Source organism: Capsicum annuum, chromosome 1, assembly GCF_002878395.1.
Source record: "Capsicum annuum cultivar UCD-10X-F1 chromosome 1, UCD10Xv1.1, whole genome shotgun sequence".
Classification (NCBI taxonomy): Eukaryota; Viridiplantae; Streptophyta; class Magnoliopsida; order Solanales; family Solanaceae; genus Capsicum; species Capsicum annuum.
Genome location: NC_061111.1, coordinates 14,794,901 through 14,811,072, shown reverse-complemented (window position 1 = coordinate 14,811,072; position 16,172 = coordinate 14,794,901). Strand labels below are relative to the sequence as shown.

The following is a 16,172-nucleotide window of genomic DNA, read 5'->3' as shown; positions in this document are numbered from 1 at the left end:
GTTGTCGGTGGATAAGTTTCTATTATCAAATACTATGAAAACATGAGAACATAAAGGTTACCAAAAGATTTTGTTTAAATCTTCAATTGCGGGGAAAATTCCAATATGTCACAGCTAAGTATTAGTAGTGAATTGATAGATTTTGGTCCTTTTTAGCTTTCATTTTTGCAGTCTATATATGTACCTCTCGTTCAATTTCTGCCTAGTAATCCTTTGTGGAGGGAATTAAATCTTATCCACTTGTGTTCAATATTTGTTATCATGTAAATGTCTTATACAAAGCTTATTATTATTTAAATAAATGGAGAAGAAAAGTTCAAATTTAAAATGAAATAATGCCATCTTTATTAATTCATGAGTTTTTCAATTCTTCCTTTTGTTCATTATAATAATTTGCATTCCGTTGTCATCAAATATAGTGACTTGGTTAAGTAGGATGGGCATTTAATACGAATTTAAGTTATATATATTGTTATTAACATTCTTTTATATATCATGTCGATTATATATTTACAGTAAGCCTTCATGATATAGGGTAAAAATTTCTTGCATGAATGAAACCTTCTGTAAGTTAGCTGGGGCGGATCTATGTGTTTTTTCGGGGTGCTCCGGTACCCAGTAAACTCGACGTAGATTAGGTATAATTATATAAGAATCACAACAAAAATGGTATTATATATAAAAAAGCACCCAATGAACAAATGTTTGCTTGGGTGCAGCGGCAAAAGGTGCAACTTTCGTGTCCTGTTGCATGGGTTCAAATCCCTACAGTAGTGTTTCTTTTTTATAAACTTTTTAACAACTTGTGCCATTACACGGAATTTTGAGTTTGACTTTGCAATGTTAATATTAATTTATTTTTATATTCTTTTTTCACTTCTTAATTTATTAAATCAAAAGTAAACCATTCTTCCTTATTTACTCAAAACCCTTCTTCACCAAAAGGCAAAAATTTTTCATCTTTCTCTTCCAAAATTTAAAAACAAAATATCATCTTGTTCTCTTTTTCTTTCAATTTTATTTTCAATTTTCATAATCTTCATTCACTAATCTTAAAACGCAGGTACTTTAATTTTCTTTAGAGTTAAAAATTCAAAATATGATGTTGGATTTGAATTTTTATATGATGTGTATCTATTTCTTATCCATTATTATTTCTATAGAAAATATTTGAGTTAGCATAAAGAGTACTTGATTTGGGGAATTTTAGGTGATTCACTATTCCTCTCAAAAAGATGAAATAACAATTGACAATTTGACACATAAATGTAATATGTTGCTTTGCTAAGAGGAAAGTTAAATAATATTACTACAAAATATATACATAGTCACTTTATGATTAGATCATTAAGATAATCTTTAATTCACAATTTCAAGTGATAGAAGGAAATTACAAGCGACACCTTCTTATATCCAGTTGACAGTAGCGTAGAATAAATTCATGTATCTTGTTTAGCATTTAGCAATTAGTTTTAAAAGATTTTGCTACTTCACCAATATTCGAAATGTCACAATAATGAAATAAGGATTTTAAATTTTTCTTTTTCACCAATCTGCTATAGATATGACTCTATGAATGATTTTTCCTTGAAAGTCGTATTAATTGGATCTTGTTTTGCAGGAATTTTTATAAATCTATATAAATCGGGATGGATAAGTTTGTCATTAGATCAAAACGTGGGCAACCAAGCTCTAATGCTACTATTCCACTCGTTGCTTCATCCACACCTTCGGAAGTTCAAAGAGATACTACTCCTTCAAATATAGATTTTACATATTTGAAAGCCGGCCCGGAAGAAAGAAGGCCTATAGTAGAATATGATGCTAATATACGTGATGAAGTTAGAAGATATTATACTCAAAAGGGGTCTTGTCAGCCTAAGGATCATAATTTTCCGAAAACTCAATTTGGGAAGAAGAAAATTACAATGCGTAAATTTTATCCCAATTGGTTGAAGGGTCCATATTCCAAGTGGTTAGAGTACAGTGTATCAATAGATGCTGCATATTGTTTGTGTTGCTACTTATTTAAAAATGAGCATGAAGTTCGTGGAAATATGGCGAATATTGCTTTTACGCAAAATGGATTTAAGGGTTGGAACAAGGCCTTGGAGAGATTCGGAACTCATATTAGAGAGGTTAATAGCATCCACAATAAGTGTTTAAACATGATGAATCAATTACAATCTATTCACACATCTTTTGACAAGCATTCCGAGAAAGAAAAAAATGAATCTCGATGTCGCTTGAGTGCTTCAATCGATGTTGCAAGGTTTCTTTTGAGATTAGGATTGTCATTTCGTGGTCATGATGAGAGTGTATCATCTACAAATAGAGGTATATTTCTTGAGCTTTTACGATGGTATGGAAACATTAATGAGGATGTTGGAAGCATTATTTTAGAAAATGCCCCAAAAAATGAAATCATGTGTTATGCAAAAGAAACAATCAAGGTTACCATGGAAGACCTAGATGGTGATTATTTTGGGATATTAGTTGATGAATCAAAAGATATATCACATAAGGAGCAAATGACACTTGTTCTACGATACGTTGACAAAAAAGGTAAAGTGATAGAGCGATTTGTTGGTGTAGTCCATGTTAGTGATACATTCGCACGATCCTTGAAGGAGTCAATCTATTCTTTTTTTTTTCGATCACTCACTAAGTCCGTCCCAAATCCGTGGACAAGGTTATGATGGTGCAAGTAACATGCAAGGAGAACTAAATGATCTTAAGAGTTTAATTTAGCGTGATACTCCATCTGCTTATTCTACTCATTGTTTTGCTCACCAGTTGCAGCTGACACTTGTGGCTCTTGTGAAGAAGAATTCAGATGTGGATGATTTTTTTTTGTTTAATTAGTAATGTGTTGAATATTGCTAGAGCATCTTATAAGCGCATGGATTTGCTCAGACAACATCAAGCTGCAAAGTTAGAGGAGTTGATCATTTCTGGTGAAGTGCACACAGGACGGGGACTAAATCAAGAACGTGGACTTCAACGACCATGTGACACTCGTTGTGGTTCTCACTGTAAGACATTAGAGAACTTCATTGACATATTTTCATCAATTCTTTATTTGCTTGGATTTGCTGCACGTGAGTGCCTAAATTATCTTGACAAACTTACAGCTGAAACTCTTGAGAATATGATTAAGGGGTTTGATTTTGCTTTTATGCTACACTTGATGTTGAAAGTTCTAATGATAACAAATCATTTGAACTTCTTATTACAAAAGATGGATCAAGATATTGTCAATGCTTTGAAACTACTCAATACTGCAAAGCAAGAGTTGCAAAGGATGAGAGATAGTAGATGGAACTCATTACTAAATGATGTCTTTTCTTTTTGTGATAAATATGAGATAGAGATCCCGAAAATGGATGCTCGCTACATTCCTGGTAAGTCGAAACGTAAAGCTCTTGATGTTACATATTATCATCATTTTAGGGTTGAAAGATTTTATGTTGTTATTGATTTGCTACTTCGGGAGCTTAATAATCGTTTCGACGTTGTGAGTACTGACTTACTTCTTGGTATGGCTTGTTTACATCCCGCTAAGTCATTTGGTAATTTTGATAAGAAAAAAATAATGAGATTGGCTGAATATTATTCGAATGAATTTGATAGCAACAAACTTCGAGATCTCAGTTGTCAGCTTGATAATTTCATAGCACATGTTCGAGGTTCTGATAAAAGATTTTTCAATATGAAGGGAATTACTGATCTTGCTAAAGTATTGGTTGAATCAGAATTGTATCAGACCTGGCCTCTTGTTTTATTTGCTCATCAAGTTGACTCTCATTCTTTCCGTTGCTACTGCTTCTATGGAACGAGCTTTCTCTTCCATGAACTACATAAAAAATGAACTCCTTAATAGCATGGGTGATGAATTTTTAAATGGTTGTTTAGTTTTTTATGTAGAGCGTAAGATATTTGCAACTATAAGTAATGATGCTATTATTCATCGTTTTCAAAATATGAAAAGTTGTCGAGCACAGTTATAATTGGTGTCCTATGATTAGAGGTCTTTTCTGAATTCAGACTTATGACCTGAAGTCTTTTTTGTATGAAACTTGTGACTGAAAACGGGGAGGAGGAATCTTTCAAAAGAGATGATCCAAATGCTAATAGCCCTTCCGTTGAAGAGTTGGTCAAAACCTTCAGCATTGATCGTTACCCTGTAAGAATGCAGTGCGATGGTGCCACGGATTTAACGGGTGATCTCGTGGTTAAGTCAGTCATGGAAAAATCTTTTAACGCCTTCAGAAAAATGCTTCGAGAACAAAAATTGGATTCTTATTTCAGGGAAAGTTGCTTTGGGAAATATCTTGATTTACCGGAGGACAACAATGCTCGTTTCTAGATGAAAATGGTATATGATCTTCTCAAGCGCAGGTTTATGTATGAAAACAAAGATAAGATGGATGAGGTATGGATAAATTACTGTGGCATGCCTGTTTGTTTTGGTTGGGAGGAGTTTAACATATTTACCGGACTAAAATGTTATCCTCCTTCTCCTTTTCAAGTTATACCTACTCTGACCCAAAAAAAAAACACCCCACACACCCAAAAAAGGAAAAGGCAAGGCGAGTGATCGTGATGACCTGGTGTCCATTGTTGGTCCAAGCTTCAAAAACAAAAATCTGATTGAAACGTTGAAAGATAAAGGACTTTCAAAGAAGCACAAGCAATCATTGTGCTTGGTTTGGTTTGTACATAATGTTCTTTGGGCGAGAGACGTTAACAACAACATAAGCCTCGGTTTAATAAATCTCTCCGAGGATCTTGAGGCATTTAACAGCTATCCTTAGGGTTATGAAAACTTCAAAATGACTGTTGAATATTTGTTGACTCCGTTAACGCCAAAAATAGTCAACTTATATGGTTTTTCATGGGCCTTTATGGTAAATATTTCTTTTATCATGATATGATTCATCATTTTTTATACAATAATGCTTTTGTTTTATTAGCGTTATGTTATAGTCTTGGGCATTTGAAGCCATTCCTTATTTGAGACAACAAGTGAACTACCAGGAAGAAGTTTCCTGTCCAAGAATTCTAAGATGGTTGTCGGCCAAAACCGATAAAAATGCAAAATTTCTTGATCTTTTTAATCCCCCAAGGAAGCAGTAAGTCCAATTCTAATCAAGTTTTTATTTTAATTAATGATTAAATGATTTCATCATCATTCTTAATATATGTACCAATTTATTTTAGATTGTCCATCTGTGGCTTGTTCCAACCAACCAAGAGTTGAAGATGCTATTTTTTCTTACTTTACGGTCAGTGAAAACTTTATCGGACCCTAAGGTCATTGATGGAATAAAAATGGAATTGTTTGGAGCAACAACCATCACAAGAAAAATAATTTTGGAGGGTGGGGCTAATGATGCTCCTCTTACAGTTTTTGAAACAACAAGCCATTATGATTATGATCATAATAGTTGTACAGATTTTTCTCCAGATTTTGCCGCATCTAGTGAATGTTCTTCATGCAAATATCAAGGCTGCAAGGCGAAACACGATGAAGTGATTAATGCACTAACTGCTTCTGTAAAGAAAATGACATCTAAGAGGGGTGTCATTCCATCAAAGAGGATTTCATATCCAGACACTCCACTAGAGATCAAGGCGGCTAAGAGGAGAAGGAAAGACACTTCCAAGGCATCATCAATCATAAAAAAAAGTAAGATTGCAATGCCTCTGTCTTTGTCTTGCACGGATGTTCAGTGTACAAGGGCCACAGAAGAGCAGTATGAGCTGAAGAAGGTGAATGTACATCATCTGTTCTAAAAAACAAACAAGAACATATCTATTTCAACAGATGATACATCTGCTGAAAATTATCAAACAGATGTATACATCTGTTGCAACTGTTGTCTAACCTGTTGCATCAGATTCATTATCTGTTTCAACATATAAGTCTTATGTTGCAACAGATGGATCATCTGTTCAAAATTATCATACTGCTTTGATTTACCTGTTCGATTTGTCCCAACAAATAATCCATCTGATGCAACATAAGAATCATCTATTGCAACAGATGGAAAATTTATTGTATATCTCTACTTAGTATTAATAATTCTGGCTTTCCAGGTGGATGTTACAGCTACTGCCGAAGATCATAATATGACAGTTAATAATCCATCAATTGCTTCCAAAGATGAAGAAAAAGTGGAGCCTGTCAGTTTGGGAGAACGGAAGAATCACCCGTTTAAAGGGTTCAACATCTCGAATGAAGCTCCAAAAAAACTAATACAGTTGATCAACGACTATTCAGAATGGATTATCGATGGACTGTTAAACCATTATGCCGGCAGGTACATAAATCAATTTTATGAATATTGGTTTATACAATTCTTGTTGTAAGAACCTGACATTAACACATATAAATCATTATGTAGAAAACAAATGACGAGCGCTACAAAGTGAATGAATCGAGTCTTGGTTTTGATATGTTTGACTTTGTTGTTACACATCCCGAAATGAAGAATTGGTTCTATTTGATGTCACAGCCCCAAACTTGCTGGAATGATGAAGTTTAAAGGCCATACATATTACTATTAATTAATTCTTTATATGATTACATCTGCATATTGATTTTTCGTCACTTAATCCGAAATGTTTGATAATATGTGCAGCACATCGATGTCATTTTTTACTACCTTCGAAAGAAGGCCAAGTTGCAAACACAAGAACAATACAGATATACCACAGGCAATTGTTTGTACAAAGTTTACATCAATAATGTCTGCGATAGGTATTGTCAACAGCAGCCGGAAGTTTCCCGAAATAAGGAATGCTTAATCAACATCATCAAAGATTTTAGCATTTCTACTAGCTTACCTTGGCATTTGGTCGACGAAGTGTACATCCCAATCAATTATGGTGATGAATTCCATTGGGTGTTGGTTGTCATCGTTCTAAAAGAGAGGCACATCCGAGTTTATGACTCGATGTCGTAAAGGAGACATTTCGGGCCGTCGTCTGAGATACAAAAGCTGGCCAAAATATTGCCTACTTACCTTGATATGAGTGGATTTTTGGATCAAAAGGTTCGTACTGATTGGTCGATGATTGAAGCATACTGGGATAAAATGGCTAATCCATTTGATGTACAATATGTTGACGGAATTGCTCAACAAAACATTGGTAGCCTGTAAGTTTAAGTGTCATGATTTAGTTTCATTTCACAAATTTCACAACGCTTGCATGAACTGCAAGATATGGATTATCTATTTTTTTTATAACGCAGTGATTGCGGTCCTTTTATTGCCACCTATGCTGAGTATTTGAGCGATGGATTACAAGTCCCAAATGATGGAATTGATACCGGATTACTCCGCAAAAGATATGCTGCTCTTTTATGGAAATATGGAGAAGCGAAAGCTTAGAAGCCGTACGCAACCGACGTTAAAGATCCACGACGACCAAAGACGAATTCCATAGCATTGGATGAAGAACAACTTGTCCATATTGATTAGATCTTTATAGCTCGATTTCGTCAATGTAATAACCTATCCTCCTTGGTTTAACTTGTTGATTTATTTGTAGAGTAGATCGTTTGTACTCATAATGATTTTTTTTACATTTCATTTACTTGTTGAGTTATTTTATTTCATGTAATTTTCGAAGGCTTCGATTTATTTTATTCTGTCTATGAATATAATTAATTCTGTGTTTTGAACATATTAATTGAAATGGAGTACTAGATTCAAATATCGCAACAGATAATACATCTGCTGCAACAGACGACATATCTTATCAGACAGATTTAGACATATATTGCAACATGAGATGCAACACGTAGGTCATCTGCTGGAAATTATATAACAGGTATTCCTACTTTTTTTATTTGCTCCAATAGATTACCGACCAGTTGTAACAGATAAGTTATATGTTGCAACAGATCGTAAATTTATTACGACAGACAGACGGGGAACATCTGTATAATGCAACAGATGACCAACCTATTCCAACAGATAATCAATCTGTCACAACAGGTACTATATCTGTTACGACAGATATAAAATTTGTTGCATTATAAAATTTCAACTTTGCCAGACATAAAAATTATTGCCCCTATATGCATAGTGAATTGGCTTGAAATAAAAATTTGTTATCGTGTTCGTCTCTGTCTTTGTACATGTTCTTTTTTATACACAGGCTTCAACCATTTAGTTAGTACCTCATTGCCTAGACCCATTGCATCTTTCCAACAACGGTGTTGCACACACCGGTCATTTGTGTGCCTGTCAGCAAACACTCCATGTATGCAAGTGAGTACGGCCCGCACGCTGCACCGGTTGTATTTTTTGGGAGCTGGATGTTCTTATTTCGACCTTCAAAAACCCATGATTTCTTCGCCAAGACTTCATCCGATAAATGATCCATCAGCTTACTCTACGTCAATAACTTGGGCAACAACTTCAAGAGTGGCTGCATGTGGGTTAAAAACGTCTTCCGCTGAACACAGGTAAGTTGCAGTCATAAACCTTAATCTTTCCCTCGTATAGTAGTATCTCAACAGTGAGAAAATGGGTGACATCCACGTTCATGACTGCAAGGATTTTCTTTGCCTTGGTCCAGCTCTTGCCGCGTGGATATGGCCTCTTTCCTCTAATATATTTAATCATTTTTTCATCCCATTGGAACGCAGAAAATAACTGATCAAATCCCAGTCCACCGGAATCAGCTAGATTACAAAGATCAGCGTACCTATTTTTGAAATTATTGTAGAAGTTGAGGTCCATTATCCTATCAGTAGCATCATAAGCATCTGGGTACGCTAATTGCCTGCCCCTCATGAGGCAGAGAATTTCATCAACATACTGTGGTATAAGAAGATAATTTCTAAATAGGTTAGTAATTGTAAAGAATAAAAACACAGTGAAAAGAATTCGATGTAAAGGGTTCTCTGAATCAGTTCATAGATTACCCAGCCAACGCAACTTATGCAACAGATGTGTATTATGTTGCAACAGAATACTAAGCTGTTGCAACAGACTACATATCTGCTGCGTAGATTCTTCTTCATGGAGTAGATTGGAAGGGTAGGTTAGCAAAAGTAAACTTACCTTGTCCTCGTACCACACACACATATTTGTCATATTCGAGAAGTCTTTGGCGGTAAATGAATGCATAGTGTATTCTTTTTTAACCTTCATCTTGATGAATTCTTCCAGTTCCTTCTTCTTCTCCTTGCCAAACACCGTAAATATGTCCACCTTCTTCGGCGGTCCCTGAACTTCAACAACTATTGGAGCGGGGGGGAGGGGTTGTATTTTTTGTTGATGTCAGAACAAAGAGAATTTGTCTAATTTTTATTCTCTTCCTCCTAACCTCCACTGTAGGAGTGCATGGCTCTATCAGTTCATTGAATAGTATGACATCCCTCCTGGATTTCAACTCCTCGGCAGCTTCAGCAATAGTCTCTAGCTTGTCGAGGAGTTTATCCTCTCTATCCTTGAACACTTTGCATTTGCAATGAGAATATGAGGGTGAGGAGGGGTGAGAGGGACCACTGTAAGGGTGAAAGAGACCGGTGTAGGGGTGAGAGGGAGGACCTATGCAAGGGGTGTTTTCAAATATATTTATTTTTTGTTGAGCACCAACATGCTCATAATCACGACTGGCAGCAGAAGCAAAAGAACAAACAGATGGCTGCCACCATCACAAACAACTCCAACAGTAACACCCCAGAAGAAGTACTCGGATCTATTACAGTTTGAGTTAGGCCGTGAAGAGCTTCAACATTAGACTGACCTTGCCTAACTGCTCTTCTTATGGATGTTGCTCCATCCAATTCATTCTTTATTAACTCCACCGTTGGGTCTTCTTTTGTATCAACAAAACCCAGAGTAAGAAAAGAAGTCATCCCCAGCTCATCAATGGTAGGCACGATCCAAGGATGCACAACCTATAAAAAAATAATAGGAGGAATTTAAATTATATAATAATAATTTGCAGTCAGTTGGGTTACATGGGGTTCGAGTTATTTTAACACAGCCAACTTATACAACAGACGATCTAGCTACCGTAATAGCTGATCTGTATGTTGAAACATATTAATAATATGTTGCATCAGAATACCCATCTGTTGTATGATTTACAGTAGATGGGTAATCTGTTGAGTAGGGTTCAAGGAACAGAGCAACATATGGTTAATCTGTTGCGAAATATGGATTGTCTGTTGCGACAGATTACCCATTGCACCAGTTGCAGTTGACGGGTAATCTCTTGCAACAGATGAAACATCTGTTTCAATATCTTTCTTTGAGGTAAATTATTTTAGTTGAATGAAGACGTACTGCATCATCCAGAGGGTTAAAGAGATCTGCCTCATTAATATTTTTTTTGCTGCTCTCTACTATAGCCAACCACCTAAGGATCCTTGGATGAGAAACCTTATCCGGTTAATCCGTGAAATGCTTTCGGAGGGGAGGAATGGCTTCACATGCCCAAGCCTAAAAATTATAAACAGGAAGCAAAAAAAAAAGTCACAAGTATATTCAATATAAATTAATGAATGAGTAAAAATAGTGATCAATTTTACCATGAAAGCCCAAGGAAAGCCCTATAATATGGTCGTCTTTGGATTTAGCTCTTTCAGTAAATATTTGACAGTCAAGTAGTAGTTATCGTAGCCCCAGGGATAATCATTGAATCTCCCAAAATCATCAGCAAGCGCCAACAAATCACGTTCTATGACTTTCTTGACGTCTCTCGCCAATAAAATGGAATGGACAAACCAAACTAAGCACAATTTCTCCCGGTAGTGCTTTGGTATGTCTTTATTCTTGAGATCCGCTATCAAATCCTTCACTTTGTAGCTAGGTCCAACAATGACCAACAACCCATCTTTTTTTGCCTTGTGTTTGTTGGACCCTTTGTGGGGTGTTTTCTTGATGACAGGTTTTTCTAGACGATCGCATCTCAAGCCCATCCCAATGGCAAACTCTTTCAATCCAAAACAAATTGACATGCCACAGTAGTTGATCCAGACTTCATCCATCTTATTTCCGCCCTCCTTCGGACCTCCATCATCCCCCGCATACATGATCCTGCGCTTGAGAAGGCCATATACCATGATCATTGGAAAATGGAGAGGGCGGGGCCCAAATAGCTCAATAAAGTATGCAAAGCAGCTCTTCTTAAAAAGTCCATCTATGTTTTCCTTCTTCATAATACTCCTAAGTTCGTCAAAAGATTTCCCCAACTGACATTTAAGTACAAGATCACCAAATACTGCATTAGGGTTATTCATCAGCATCCCAACTTAAAACTTGTCAATACTAATGGTTTTGACAGAATCATGCTGGAATTCGATATTATTTCACGCCCCATTGGTGAGGAGGAGTTATCACTTTCCTCGGCTTCATTTTTCCCTGACTAAGATTGTTCTGGAAGTTCCTCTGAATCTATTTGTACTCTAGCCTTTTTTGTTTGGTGATTGGAAGTTGATCCACTTTCTCCACTTTCTGTTTCTTTTCTTTTGGGAGACATCTTTTAACTGCAAACAAAAGAAAAATAAAAAAAAACATTGCATTTGATGTATGCATAATTTTTTTAAAAAAGTTGAGACAAATTTCAATAAATTATTCTTACCACATAACCAAAAAAAATACTCCAACGAACAACCCATCAGTTGGAATAGCTGGGGAACCCGAATCTGTTTGAAGACCTATTTAATATCTCCCCACAGATATTTCACCTGTTGCAACAGGTGGAGAAATTTCAATAAATTATTCTTTGCCACATTACAAGAAAATACTCCAACGGATAACCTATCAGTTGGAACAGATGGGGAATCTGTTTGAAGACCTATTTAATATCTTCCAACAGATCCTCCACCCGTTGCAACAAATGGACCACTACCACCACAACTAATGCCACGACCAATGCCACCAATACCACCACCAATGCCACCAATACCAATACCAAGACCACCGACACCACCGCCAAAAAATACAAATACCAACACCACCAACAACAATCACCAACAACACCACAAACACCATCCAACAATACCATGATAGTCAACAAAACACTGAGAGAAAAACTAAGATTTTCTCGGGTGCTTCCTACTTTTTTAGCATCAAAACTCAAAATTGTTAACCCATTCTTGAAGATAATACAACTAAAAGTCTGATTTTTATCATTAACTAAAAAGCCCTATTTTTTAGAATAAAGAACAAATGTAGAACTCTTCTCGAACTCTGTTACATGTGAAGATAGAGAAAACAACCGATACAAGTGGGAATGCATTCGAAAAAAACAACTATATGTAGTCGTAAATGGGAAGAAAATGACCTATTTTGAAGGGTTGAGCAATATGTTGAGTAGTTATTGTTTGTATTATTTGTATTATTGAGAGGGAGAGGACACCCCGAGAGAGAGAGAAGAGCAAGAACTTAAGATTTGAAATAAAAAGTTTTTCGCGCAAATGGATGATTTGTATGGGTTGATTTGTAATTTTGAAAAAGAATGACAAGTTTTAAAATTGCTAATTTGGTCCGAATTGATCTTAATTAATTTTAAAATTTTTAAAAGTTATAGTTTTTAAAACATTGAGTTGATGAGAACTCATTTCTACTCAGTGTGATTGATCGACGACTCGGGTCGGGATGAACGCAATGCCAGCGCCATGCAAGTGCAAAGACTCGATTGGATTTGTAGTTGACCCTGCGAGCTCATTCATTCATCCCTAGTTCCACCTAAATCAAATTAGGTGCTATCACTATCCTATCATTGAGTTGATAAGAACTCATTTCAACTCAGAATGATCGATCGACTACTCGGGTCAGGATTAACGCAATACCAACGCCATGCAATTGCAAAGACTCGATTGGATTTGTAGTTGACCCTGCGAGGTCACTCATTCATCCCTAGTTCCACCTAAATCAACTTAGGTACTATCACTATCCTAAAATTTAGTTGATGAGAACTCATTTCAACTCAGAGTGATTGACCGATGACTCGGGTCGGGATGAACAACACCATGCAATTGCAAAGACTCGATTAGATTTGTAGTTGACCCTACGAGCTCACTCATTCATCCTTATTTCCACCTAAATCAACTTGAGTATTGTCACTATCCTAACATTGAGTTGATGAGAACTCATTTCAATTCAGAGTGATCGATCGACTACTCGGGTCGGGATGAATGCAATACCAACGTCATGCAATTGCAAAGACTCGATTGGATTTGTAGTTGACCCTGCGAGCTCATTCATTCATCCCTAGTTCCACCTAAATCAAATTAGGTACTATCACTATCCTAACATTGAGTTGATGAGAACTCATTTCAACTCAGAATGATCGATCGATGACTCGGGTCAGGATTAACGCAATACCAACGCCATGAAATTGCAAATAATCGATTGGATTTATAGTTGACCCTGTGAGGTCACTCATTCATCCCTAGTTCCACCTAAATCAACTTAGGTACTATCACTATCCTAACATTGAGTTGATGAGAACTCATTTCAACTCAGAGTGATTGATCGATGACTCGGGTCGGGATGAACAACACCATGCAATTGCAAAGACTCGATTAGATTTGTAGTTGACCCTGCGAGCTCACTCATTCATCCCTAGTTCCACCTAAATCAACTTAAGTACTGTTACTATTCTAACATTGAGTTGATGAGAACTCATTTCAATTCAGAGTGATCGATCGACTACTCGGGTCGGGATGAACGCAATACCAACGCCATGCAATTGCAAAGACTCGATTGGATTTGTAGTTGACCCTATGAGCTCACTCATTCATCTCTAGTTCCATCTAAATCAACTTAGGTACTATCACTATCCCAACATTAAGTTGATCAGAACTCATTTTAACTTAGAGTGATCAATCGACTACTCGGGTTGGGTTAAACGCAATACCAACTCCATGCAATTACAAAGACTCGATTGGATTTATAGTTGACCCTGCGAGCTCACTCATTCATCTCTAGTTCCATCTAAATCAACTTAGGTACTATCACTATCCTAACATTGAGTTGATGAGAACTCATTTTAACTCAAAGTGATCGATCGATGACTCGGGTTGGGATGAACGCAATACCAATACTATGCAATTGCAAAGACTCGATTAGATTTATAGTTGAACCTACGAGCTCACTCATTCATCCCTAGTTCCACCTAAATCAACTTAGGTACTATCACTATTCTAATATTGAGTTGATGAGAACTCATTTCAACTCAAAGTGATCGATCGACGACTCGGGTCAGGATAAACACAATACCAACGCCATGTAATTGCAAAGACTCAATTAGATTTGTAGTTGACCCTGCGAACTCACTCATTCATCCCTAGTCCACCTAAATCAACTTAGGTACTATCCCTATCCTAACATTGAGTTGATGAGAACTTATATCAACTCAAAGTGATCGATCGACGACTCGGGTCGGTATGAACGCAATACCAACTATATGCAATTGCAAAGACTCGATTGGATTTGTAGTTGATCCTGCAAGCTCATTCATTCATCCCTAGTTCCACCTAAATCAATTGCTATGAAATTTGTTGCAATAAATGACTAAGCTGTTAAAAATTTCAAACAGGTACATATATGTTGCAACAGATGACATATCTGATTTAATTATCAAATAGATATTTGCATCTGTTGTGACAGATGACTGAGCTGTTGGAAATTTTCAAAAAAATATTTATATCTGTTGTAACAGATGACATATCTAATTTTATTAATTATCAAATTAACATTTTCAACTGTTGGCACAGATGACTGAGCTTTTAGGATTTTTAAACAGATATTTATATCTGTTGTAACAGATGACTGAGTTGTTCAAATTTCTAAACAGATATTTATATATATTTCAACAGATGACATATCTTTTTGAAATTTTTTTTATCTCTTTTAATTTTAAAGCAAGAAGCTTCTGGTCCGAGTAGATAATATCAAGTAGTAGTACTTACTACTAAAGGTGGTAAAAAATATTTCTTGGATATCTCAAAATGAGTTCATTGAGCAGTCTTGTCTTGTCTTTTCAATGTCAGTAGTCTTAGTCTTCCTCGTGCCCCTCAAATTATTAATGAATATTGAAAATCACCACGTCTACATACACAATACATCTATAGAAATTATCTCATCTCTTCCTTCAGCTGCAGTTTATTTTATTCAACTCTCATCTTTTTCTCTCTCCTCTTTAGGGTCACAGTCTTTTTTCTCTCTTTTCTCTTCTCTTCTCATAAATATCTTTTCGGATCTAAACCCATCCATATCTTTTCTCGACTTACATTTCTGTTTTGATCCCCTTTTTGATATTAAGGTATGGTTCATTATTGCTCTTTCATTCTCGTCTTCTTTTTTACATGTTATTTACATCTGTTTTTTATTTAATTACTATTTACCCATATCATATTTATTAAAAATTTTATAGGAACTTGTAAGTGTTGAATAAACAATTCGAGAATTTTTATTACAATATGAGAAAAAAGTCATCTGTTGGGAGAAGTTTAAAAGCCTTGTTGGCAGTATCATTTTTTTGTATGTATTTTGTTTGTTTCATTATTGTTGATGCAGTTATTGATGTTGTTGGTGGGGTTGGCGTTGTTGGAACTTGTGGTGTTGTTGATGGTTCTGGCACAAAGGATGTTGTTTCTTTGTTGTTGATGATGTTGTTGGAACAAATGTTGTTTCTTTTTTATTGATGTTTATGCTGTTGGTGATGTTGCAACAGATGGAGAAACTGTTGGAACAAATAAAACCACCAGAAAGGCTGGTTTGATGTATTTCATCAGACTCCATATCTGTTGCAACAGACTCCACATCTGATGCAACAGATGGACAATGTTCTTTCTGTAACATCATTTTTTTCCTCTTCTTTGTAAATATAAGGAACTGACAGTTGATCAACTTTTGACGAAATATCTCAAGAGGCTGCAGTAAAGATGGGATCAGAGAAATAAGATGCTTGTAGATGGAACCACTTCATATGTGGGAGGTATCTATTATTGATAATATTATCGTAGAATCACATATAGAGTGCACTGATTTTGTGAATGATGTTTTTACTAATTAGTCATAGATCGTTCAACCAAGATGTCTGCAATTTTACAGTTAAGTTTGGTAGGTCCGAACTGATAAGGCTGAGAGACTATGAATATGGTTCTGATAGCCTGTTAAGATTTAATGTCG

General features: G+C 35.9%; 2 protein-coding genes across 2 annotated transcripts; both read left to right on the top strand.

Moving 5' to 3' along the window:
* Positions 1 to 1,649: 1,649 nt before the first annotated feature.
* On the top strand, positions 1,650 to 2,865 carry LOC107867336 (zinc finger MYM-type protein 1-like). The gene is made up of 2 exons (XM_047409984.1): positions 1,650 to 2,600; positions 2,797 to 2,865. Exons 1-2 carry the CDS (start codon positions 1,650 to 1,652, stop codon positions 2,863 to 2,865), a joined length of 1,020 nt encoding a protein of 339 aa, XP_047265940.1.
* Positions 2,866 to 2,902: 37 nt separating this feature from the next.
* On the top strand, positions 2,903 to 3,871 carry LOC107867254. Its single transcript, XM_016713448.2, has one exon. The coding sequence runs from the start codon at positions 2,903 to 2,905 to the stop codon at positions 3,869 to 3,871; it is 969 nt and encodes a 322-aa protein (XP_016568934.2).
* Positions 3,872 to 16,172: the final 12,301 nt, after the last annotated feature.